This window comes from Myotis davidii, unplaced genomic scaffold (genome assembly GCF_000327345.1).
Source record: "Myotis davidii unplaced genomic scaffold, ASM32734v1 scaffold914, whole genome shotgun sequence".
Lineage (NCBI taxonomy): Eukaryota > Metazoa > Chordata > Mammalia > Chiroptera > Vespertilionidae > Myotis > Myotis davidii.
Window position 1 is genome coordinate 1,401,000 of NW_006285484.1, and position 10,413 is coordinate 1,411,412.

Genomic DNA, 10,413 nt, shown 5'->3' on the forward strand with positions numbered 1-10,413 from the left:
GTGTGTGGAGATGGGGTTGGGGGAGGGGCTGTGCTCTAAATAATTGTAGACATTTTCCAAGTTGTCCTGCCAGGAGTGGGGGTTCAGTTACTTGCAGGGCTCTTGTTTTGCTGACGAGATGAAAGGTTTTGCAATCAGGGCTGGAGGCTGAACCTTGCTCCTCTCCCATGCTGTCCTTCCCCCACACCAGGCTCAGCCGCTCTTCAAACCAATGGCCAGAGGACGTCATTGGACAGTGTGAAGAGATCGTCAGTTACTAGATGGTCAAACTGTTCCGGGTCGGTTCAGCCCCAGACACACCAATTGATCTGCACTGATTTGGCGGCTCAGGCCTGAGCTCAGATCCAGCCTCTGCCTGACTCGGCCTAAACAAAGGGCCAGTGTGCAGCAAAAACACAGCGTCCGGACTAAAATCGCCACTCTGAACAGCTTGCTTGTTCGCACGGCTACAGCTTATCTCTTGGTGTCTAAGTTTCTGTTAAATTAAGCTCACTGACCTGGTACCTCTGGACTCCCTGGGGCACTGTGACCGAGAAATCTTCCAGCCCACTAAGGAACGGGTCTGAGACGTCAGGATATCGAAGGCCGTCCTGGGCGAAGATTCAGAACAAACTGATTAGTCCGTGTTTAAGCTGGGCTTTGATTTATGCAAACATGACTTGGCTATAGTACCCACAAAACTGCACGGTCAGTGTAGGGAGGTAACCCAAATCCCCATCGCTCGCCTCCAGGATTTTACTTTTGATGAAAGCTTCTTGCCCTCCCTCTCCTTCCCTGTAAGGAGGAACTGGACTGACTGGTTTGAAGCTGATCCTCAGGTCACCCTGAGAAGGAAGAGAGGGTGAGCTTGCCTGCAGGGAGAGAAGCGTGAAAACTGGGGCTACGTAAGCCATCCCGAAGGAGCTGGCGTTCACTGTACACACGAGAGCCCATAGCCTATTGCTTTTCTCAGCTACTCGGCTTTCTGGGAGAGAAGTAAAACGGGAGGCCGTCTGTGTGTCACTAAGCACATCAAGTGTCTTAATTCAGAAATTAAATTCCTGGGGAATGTGGCTGGTGAGGGTCTGAGTAAATGAGAATCAGACACTTTAGGAACGCTGAGCTGCTGGGGTGGAGTTGGGGGGAGGCGGTATTAGGTAGGGAGAGAGCTGTGATCATTGTCAGGAGAGGAGAGAGGGAGGCAGGGAGGGAGGGAGGGAGAGAATGTTTTGTTTTGCTTAATTATTCCAGAAATTTACAATCAGAAAATCTAGCAAGAAGCTACTTCAATATTAGCATGTAAATAAATTTTAGTATTTTAGAAAAATAAAATTTTATTTTACGCTCCATATTGAAGTTGGAATATGGGCAGGATGGAAGGGTTGACAGTAAAGGGACAAAAGTGTACATTTTGGGGAAATGGAAATGCCCTATATCTTGTTTGAGGTGGTGGCTCCGTGGGTTGACACATTGGTCAAAACTCGCTCTATTTAAACAGGTGCATTTCATTACGTGAGATTATACTTTCCAAAGTGATATTGGAAGAAAAATAATCGCACACTGAGGCAGGGGCGCCGTAACCTTTCACTGCGCAGGGCACGCGGTCGGCCTCTGTGGCTTGAAGGCAGCCTGGCCCGGAGCCCCAGGAATCTGGGAGGCGGGATGGCTGGGGGCGGACTGGCTGGGACCCAGAACAGGCGGCAGGCCATGGCCCAGCCCCACGGGACAGCTGGCAGAAGTAGTGGGCCCGCTGGGAGCTAAAGGCTGCGAGGAGCCGGGCAAGAGCGAGCACTTACAGGTGCAGAGGGCCGCTCTGCCAGCGGCTTCAGTGTCTGCAGCACTTGCAGGTAGAACTTGAAGAGGAAGCTGACCATCAGAGTCCTCTTGAATTCCACCCTGCCCCCCGGAGCCGAGCCTGGGAGGGAGACTTCGTCCAGGAGCAGCCGGCAGGCCTCGTCCAGCATCAGCTCGTTCCAGCGCCTGGTGGGAGGGAGGCAGCAGGGGATCAGTCAGAGCGTGTGACAGGTGCTCGATGTTGCTTGGTGATCACTTAGAGACTCCGAAGTCCTATTTATTTATTTATTTATTTATTTATTATTTTTTTGTTAATCCTCACCTGGGGATGGATGGAGATATACATATATATTTCAGAGAGGAAAGGAGAGGGAGAGAGAAATTGAAATATCAATGATGAGAGAGGACCATCAATCAGCTGCCTCCGGCAGGCCCCTCACTGGGGTTGGGGGGGATTGAGTCTGTAACCCTGGCATGTGCCCTGACTGGGAATCGAACCATGACCACCTAGTTCTGGTCCATAGGTCGATGGTCAACCACTGAGCCACACTGGCTAGGCTGGGGATAGTTTTTCCATTGATTTTTTTAGAGACAGTAGAAGGGAGGGAGACAGAAAGAAAGAAAAAAGAAGCAGCAGGAGAGGGAGAGAGAGAGAGAGAGAGAGAAAGAGAGAGAGAGAGAGAGAAAGAGAAAGAGAAACATTGAAGTGAGAGAGACACATCAATTGGTTGCCTCCTGCAGGCACTCCAATCTGGCCAGGGATCCAACCTGCAACCCAGGTACATGCCCTTGACCTGCAATGGAACCGGCAACCCTTCAGTGTGTGGGCCCATGCTCTAGCCACTGAGAAAACGGGCCAGGGCTTTATCGAGCTGGAAGGGAGTGTAGAAATCACCTAACAAGCCCTTCAGGAGAACTGAGGCAAGGAGTGGGCTGAGGGCACAGCAGGCTGGAACCTGGCATTCAATAAACAGACCCCGAGGGCCAGTTCCACGGTGAACTGGACGAGACTCAGACTCGGACGTGGCTTTCACCGAGGAAAAGGCAGGTGGCACCCGAGCAGAGGGTGCAGGTGCCACGCGGACGCTGCCGGTGTGCGTTTGCTGGAGTATTGGTGCCACAAGAGACTGGGCTGGAGGAGTCCTCGCCATTTCAGTTGTATTCCTCGCCCCAAAAGTGCCACCTACTTAATCATCGTCAAGAAAGGTCTGATTCATTTAGCAAAACCATGGAAAGAACAAGAAGTGCTTCCACACAGAGGACTTTCCATTTTCTCAGGCTTTGCCAACACACGCCTGAGCCAAATTTCCACCTTTTTTTTTTTTTTGACGTCGATCCACCCTCGGGCACAGGGGCACAGGGCTCACTGCTTACCTCCCTCGGAGCTGCTGGCAGGATTGGTGGGCGCTGACGGTGGCTGCCCCGAGTCCCCCGAAGGCGATGTTCAGGTCCTCGATGGTGTCGGTGCCCCCCTTGAGGAGGACCCGCATGCCCGCGTTCACGTGGGCCCAGGCGTTGTGCTGGCACTGCGCCTGTCGGAAGGCCGACACCAGCTCCCCCTGCGGAGGCAAATGCCGTCGGGAGCTGCTCCATGTGTCACCCTCAGAGCACGGTTTCTGCTTCTCGGCGCCACTGATTAATCACTTGGACCCAACGGAAAGGGACACCAAGGACACTGGGCACCATTTGAGGGCAACTCGGCTGCCTTCTCCTTCAAGTGAGGAGTGTTCTGCGCAAGGACCCCTCCCCCTGCCCCCCCTGCCCGGTCCCCTCCAGGAACGGGGTCACTGCACCCTTTTCCTCTGAAGCCAGGACAGAACGGCTGGCTCCTTTCCATGTGTCATCTTTCCAGGTGCCTGGCCCCGGAGTCTTCAGGCCCCGTGTCCCCTGCGAGGATGGAGGACCCTCCTAACACCAGTGCTTTTCTTTTCTTTTAATATATATGTATTTATTTTTTTACTTTTTATTGGTTTCAGAGAGGGAGGGAGGGAAAGGGAGAGAGAGACAGAAACACCAATGATGAGAGAGAATCATGGATCGGCTGCCTCCTGCATGCCCCCAACTGGGGACACAGCCCACAACCCAGACATGTGCCCTGACTGGGAATCGAATTGCGACCTCCTGGTTCATAGGTTGAAGTTCAACAACCACTGAGCCATGTGGGTCGGGCTCAACACCAGTGCTTTTCGATATGATCTGCCCAACATGCAAAAGAGCTCGACCGCATTTCTTGGTTTGCAGAAGCCATCACCTTCCATGTGCAGGGCTCATAGGAGAGTCGAAATGAACTTCCCACGGTGGCCAGGGAACCCTGTGTCAGGGCAAATCAGGAGGGCGATGCTGCCCCGCTGACCTCCTGGCACCGGGACCCCTGACATGGGGTCACTGGAGATGGCCCGAGTCCCCAGTGTGTTTCCAGCTGTGTGGCTCTGAGGGTGCGGTGTTTATCTGCGAGGTTTCCTGCCTGGGACCTTTACACAGAGGCACGTTTGACTGGGAACACATTTCAGAGTTCATTCCACAGGAAACATAAATGGAGGTCATGCATGGCTGACAGCATGCCTTACTCTAAGACTTCCTGCACAACCCAGCAGACACCTGGCTTCTGATCAGTGTGTGCGTGTGAGTGTGTGTGCGTGTGTATGTGTGAATGTGTGTGAATATGAGTGTGTGAGAGTGTGTGTGTGAGAGTGCGTGTGTGAGTGTGAGTGTGTGAGTGTGTGAGTATGTGAATGTGTGAGTGTGAGTGTGTGTGAGGGTGAGTGTGTGTGAGTGTGAGTGTATGAGAGTGTGTGTGTGAGTGTATGAGTGTGTGTCAGTGTGAGTGTGTGTGTGTGTGAGTGTGCGCGCGCGTCTGTGTGTGTGTGTGTGTGTGTGGGCGGGGTGGTTTTGCCTCTCTGGGAAGACTGTCCTCTGGGATTCAGACACAGTTTGGGGAGAGGCACAGGGGACAGAGAATGAGGACAGAGGCCCCGCCATAGCTGGGGGGTGGCCGCATCAACCTCAGGGTGCTGTGCTGGCAGGTGTCTGGAGGCCTCACCTTCTGTGAACTGTGGGGTTGGCTGGAGCGGGAGTTTGAGGCCCGCCCAGCCTCCATGTCCTGTGGGTCCGACAGAGAAGCTCATTCCCAGCCGGGGAGGTTCCCCTCCCGGAGTCGGTCAGAGAGCAGGAGGAAGCAGGACTGACTGACCGCAGGCCTCAGCAGCCGCACCCACAGCTGAAACAACACCCTACACCCACCCCGGGCTGCCTGCCAGGGGGCTGAGGCCTGGAGCTGCCGTCCAGGATAGGAAGTCATGACTCTGGCAGACATCCTCTCTCCTCTGCTTCAGTGTAAAGGCCCCGGATTTGGGGCCGAAGAGCGAGAAGCAGCTCCCAGGAGCGGCCTGCGCATCTTACCTTTTGAGAGTGAGGGATGTGCACAGATTCCAGAACCTCCTCCGGCCTGAGGTCTGCACTCGCCAACCCGGCAAGAAAGTGCTCGCTTAGCGGAACCTGCCGGGCGCCGCCTGCTGAAGAAGAGGACGTTTCTGCACAGGCAGCAGGGAGCGCGAGGCGGTCTGTGCGCTTCACCGTCAGCGCCAAAGAGGGGTCACCCCGCTCAGCACCAAGTGACGAGGGGCAGAGCGTGTGACAGTCAGGACTCGCCTGTGCCTCCAACGGGGAGCGAGGATGGGGTGGTGGCGGCAGCTTCAGGACATTTACCCCCTCGCAGCCAGTCTCCCCTGGCCGGGCCTGTGCGGGTTTTCACTGTCCAGCAGAGGCCCGTTAACTCTGTGATCAAGGGAAGGGCGCAGCCTATGCTGGGACGGGGTTTGTTCACATGGTGAACAGAGCTCAAACCCCTGGCTCTGCCTTTTGTTCTTGCTGCTGCTCTGGGCTCCTAACCAGACACCTATGCTTTCAATGCACACAACCTCCTTTCAGCCCCATTGCTATCACTGAAGGGTCCCGGTCCCCTCTGGCTTTAAAAGGGGGGTTTGTGGAGCCACAGGAGGTGCATGAGGAGCTCACCCTACAGCCTAGAGACCCTGACGGGTCGTGTTCCTGGCACAAGCAGCACCATGCCAGCTGGAACAGGTGTGGGAGGAGGCAGAGCACCCACAGATCCCCGCTGAGCTCTGGCCCTCCGGGGGCTGGTCAGCGAGCCCACGGCCTGGCTTCTGGAGCTGGGCAGTGCTCCGGGCCGGCTGCTTCGCAGAGCTGGGGGGACAGAGACCTGAAGCCGGGGTAACGACCAAGCAACAGCCCAGGAGAAGTTACCCTTCCACTCCTGCGGCTGGTGCAGGAGGCCGGCTGCTGCGGGCCCAGCTGTCCTTTCTATCCTGACGCCCCGGAGTCTTGTCTCTTCTCTCCTGGTCTTTGGGGGTCAACTGGGGTCGTCCTGGACCACAGGCCGGAGGACTCAGCCAAAGGGCTAAGGGCTGTCAGGGGTGAAACCCCTCCGCGGGCCCCATGCAAAGCTGTTGGGGACCAGAGAGCTGTTCCCCTGCCCCAAGGCTCTCCCTACACTCTGGGTTCCCACCGACCAGGGATGTGGCCTGGGATAGGTTTTCTGGTCGGACACACCCCTGAAGTTCACATGGGGCAGCTGGATTGCTCCCCCTGACCCCCAGCGCCTGGGCCCGTGTCAGCGCACGGAGGGGTAAATAATGGATGGGCTGAGCGGGGTGGACAGGCGGAGTGGGGATGTGATGGGCTGTGTGTGAAAGAGGGGAGAAGGGTTGGGAGGGGGATGGAGAGGCCCTGGGGAGCGGCCTGAGGGAGAAGAGGCGAGTGCATCCGTTTGGCAATCAGACCGGCTGGGTTCCAGGGCGGGTGTCTGTGCATGTGGGGTAGGGCCTTCCTGCAGGAGCCTGCGCTTCCTGTGCTGCACTGAGAGCCAGGACACGGACTCCACCTTAAAGAGGAGCCTTTAAAAAAGGACAGAGAATCCTTAGGTGCTGTGGGGAGTGCTCTGGGGTAGCTCACCTGAGGATATCAGATTGAGGGTAGCGTTGCCCACAGCCAGGATTGGGTTCAGATCCGAGTAGCAGTGCCGACTGATGATATGTCCCCCTAAGGACTGAGGAGAGAGAGACTTACAACCTGGGCCAGTCCACCCTCACGCCCTCTGCCCGCAGGCACCTGCTTATGCGAAAGGGCCCAGGGGGGGCTCCGTTCACACTGCCTGGGAGTCCATGCCGCCTGGAGAGGAATGGACGGTAACCCACACTCCCGGAGCTTTTGGTGTGGCCACCTGCTGCTCCTTTCCACACACATCTACTCATCCTCACAACAGTCCAGTGAGATGGATGTTGTTCCTACAGATTCATTCTACAGATGAAGACACTGGGCACAGAGAATTTGTGACGCCTGACCGAGGTCTCCCAGCTCGAAGGGGGCCAGGGTGGGATTCAAACACCAGCAGCGAGGCTCAGTGGCCAGTTCTGAGCCCCCCCCCTGCCCCCGAACCCAGCCATGGCCACCTTGCAGAATTCACCCAAGCATGCCCGGGTGCGGGGCACCCATACCACTGAGAGTGGGTTCCTTTCCCCCCTTTTGGAAGACTCCACGCAGAGTGGGTTGAGCCTGTAGCGTCTCAGAACTTGGGAGGGCACTGACTGGCCATTCAACTCAGTACCCTCCGCCCCTTCTAGTGATGGAGTCCACAGTGACCACCGCGTTGCTGCGGTTTGGGTGGTAATGCTGGTGAGGGCAGGGAACCCCAGTTCCTCTGTGGACAGCTTGATTTTCAAGTTTCCGCTTCCACTGAGTTGAAATCGGTCTCCTGTGGGTCATACTTCTATCCTCTTGATCATAGGAAGTGAACCCATCGCCCTCTGGAGCCCATAAATATTTGAAAGCAGCTCTCATGGCCCCTCTGATGGTCCCTCATGCACCACCCTCTTCCTGATGCGATGGCCAGCCCCTCTCTCTCCTGCATCATCTCCTCGCCAGGCTCCAGAGCGTCAGGGCTCTTGACTGGGATTTCGAAATCACTTGAAGAGCTTTTTCAAAGGAAACAGGTGCTCCTTCCCCAATTCTCTATGCCCTGAGGGTTTCTGACACACCGTTTGGGGTATGTAGGGGAAGGAGCATGCAGTGCTCTCTCCTGAGGTTATAAAGAACCTGACCTTAAACTGTGTTGCCCAGGTCTGACCATTACACTCCAGCTGTGGTCTAACAGTCTGGAGCAGAGCAGGCCGCCCTCCTTATTTAGGCACCATCCTTCCGTTAATGCAGCCTGAGGCGGAATTGGGTTCTTTGACGGTTGTCTCATAAAATCAGCAAAACCACGAAGTCCTTTTCCTACCCACCGTGCAACTAGGCCATTTGACTCAAGCTGACTTAGAACCCTCCTTTACAAGTTATTAAGGAATGTTTGTTAACTATTACGTATCCGTTCATCGTGCCTGTCGTTTCACCTGCTGAGACCCTTCTGCATACAGGTCCTGCCAATGCCGATTTCAGCATTTCCGTGGGATTGGGCAGAGGTGCCGCGGGCCGATGGTGGGGCCGGAGGACTTACCGCCATGTTCCGGATCTGCTGGCCCGCCAGGCTCTTCAGGTGCTTCAGGAGGGCTCGGTAGGTCTGCGTTTTCTCCTCTGGGAGCTCGGACACCCTCTCAGCCAAGACGTCCTTCACCTGGGCCAGGCTGCAGCCGGCGCCTATGCTGAGTCCTGGAAAGCAAGTTGTTTTCACAGGGGACCTGGGAGGAGCCGCTGAATGGTCAGCATGACCCAGGGCCTGAGTGCTCGTCTAGCACACGGCGCTCCACGCTGGCTGCACAGAGAATCACCGGGAACTCGACAACAGCACAGAGGCCCCTTCTACAGCAACTTCATTAGAATCTCTGGGCCTGGGGCTTTTTCAAAGGCTCCGAGGTACTTCTGTGCACCAGGGTTAGGACATCTGAGCTGAGCTACATTCTTTTTTAAAAAAAATATATTTTTATTTATTTCAGAGAGGAAGGGACGGAGAAAGAAACATGAATGATGAGAGAGAATCATTGATTGGCTGCCTCCTGCATGCCCCCTACTGGGGATCGAGCCGGCAACCAGGGCCTGTGCCCTTGACTGGAATAGAGCCCAGGACCCTTCAGTCTGCAGGAGGACGCTCTAGCTCAGCCGTGGGCAAACTACAGCCCGCGGGCCAGATCCGGCCCATTTGAAATGAATAAAACTAAAAAAAAAAGACCGCACCCTTTTATGTAATGATGTTTACTTTGAATTTATATTAGTTCACACAAACACTCCATCCATGCTTTTGTTCCGGCCCTCCAGTCCAGTTTAAGAACCCATTGTGGCCCTCGAGTCAAAAAGTTTGCCCACCCCTGCGAGTCTAGCCACTGAGCCAAACCAGCGAGAGCTGGTCTACATTCTTGTTTGAACAAATGCAGGGGACTAGAAGCTAGAGAGAAGGAATGATGGGAATATCTAGCAGGTAGCAGACCCTACTAGAGCTTTCCATGACCTCCTCCTGAGTAACCGCAGTGAAGCTATAGAAAGATGTTTTGTAATTAAGGGGGATACATCTGATGGCATTGCAGGGCCAGACAATCCACAGGGACTTTTTGTTTGGCCATTTCCATTGCTCACATCACCCCCTACTTTGTGCTAAGCAAGACACCACTATACGGAGAGAATTCTCTTCACTGTACTTATATTCACGTTGCATTCCATCTTTGGTTACAAAACCTAGCTTGTATTTCAGTGGAGTTGAAGAGCTTTAACTTGGCTTGAGTCTTAGGGTGTGGATTTTGTTTTAACTCATGCTAATCGGAGTTCCTGCATCTATGGGATAAAGATGCGGTGACTTTCTGGAGTACTTACTGTGCTAAAGATTTTGAGGGGCAAAAGGTATAATGAGCAAAACAGGTACATGATCTAGGTTAGCATGCAACATTGGAGCAAACATATGCAGTCACAGGAATTTATTTTCTGGGGTGCTGGTGGGGTGGGGGGGGTGCATATGGCTACCCCTGTCCCACCAGTGTCCTTCACTCTTGGGCCTTAGGAAAAGGTTGAGAATCCTGGGAAACATCCCTGGAGGCCACTAGAGGGCACTCACACTTTAATTTTAAGAGGCCCTAGGAAGGTGTGGGTTTGTTTCTCAGATTGTAGAATCTGGCTCTAATTTATGGACAGGATCCAAACTGAGTGGTCTGGTCTGTTCCAATAGCCAACCGCACAGGCCATGGGGTGGGCCTTGGGGACGGAGAACGGCAGGAACAAAGGAGCTCTGATTTGGAAGCAGGAGACTGTGGCTTGGCCACCAGCCAGTTTAGAGACCTTGGTCAAGTGCACTTTCCCTTTGCTTCTCGGCTTCCTCATCTATCAAACGAGGGCCTGGAGTTACACTGAGGATTGTGAGTTGTGCCCTGAAGAGCCCCCTCAGGGGCAGGTATAAGGGGCTCGGTGATAGGAAGGATGCGGGAAAGCTTCCCCCTTTTTCAAACAGCAGCTTCTTTTCAGGTGCTTATTCTAAGACCTGTTTGGGGTCAGGGTTGTGGTGCTAAAGAGCAGTTGGGAAAATGTGGGTGCCTGGGGTGAAGACTAGGAAAGGGCTTTCCATCTGAACCTTGTGCTTAAATTAATTGTCAAACTCCCAACCCACCCATTTTATTTTACTATTTTCTCTCCTTCCACTCTCTGTTA

General features: G+C 54.4%; 1 protein-coding gene across 1 annotated transcript in view; it reads right to left on the bottom strand.

Moving 5' to 3' along the window:
* Nucleotides 1–10,413, bottom strand: part of LOC102771691 (aldehyde oxidase 2-like) — a 78,124-nt gene that overhangs the window by 36,473 nt on the left and 31,238 nt on the right. Inside the window, exons 9-14 of the mRNA XM_015559096.1 lie at nucleotides 8,285–8,436; nucleotides 6,745–6,838; nucleotides 5,173–5,282; nucleotides 3,148–3,332; nucleotides 1,776–1,959; nucleotides 498–590 (exon numbers count right to left, since the gene is read on the bottom strand). Coding sequence (XP_015414582.1) covers nucleotides 498–590; nucleotides 1,776–1,959; nucleotides 3,148–3,332; nucleotides 5,173–5,282; nucleotides 6,745–6,838; nucleotides 8,285–8,436 — 818 coding nt within the window. The remainder of the gene's footprint in view (nucleotides 1–497; nucleotides 591–1,775; nucleotides 1,960–3,147; nucleotides 3,333–5,172; nucleotides 5,283–6,744; nucleotides 6,839–8,284; nucleotides 8,437–10,413) is intronic.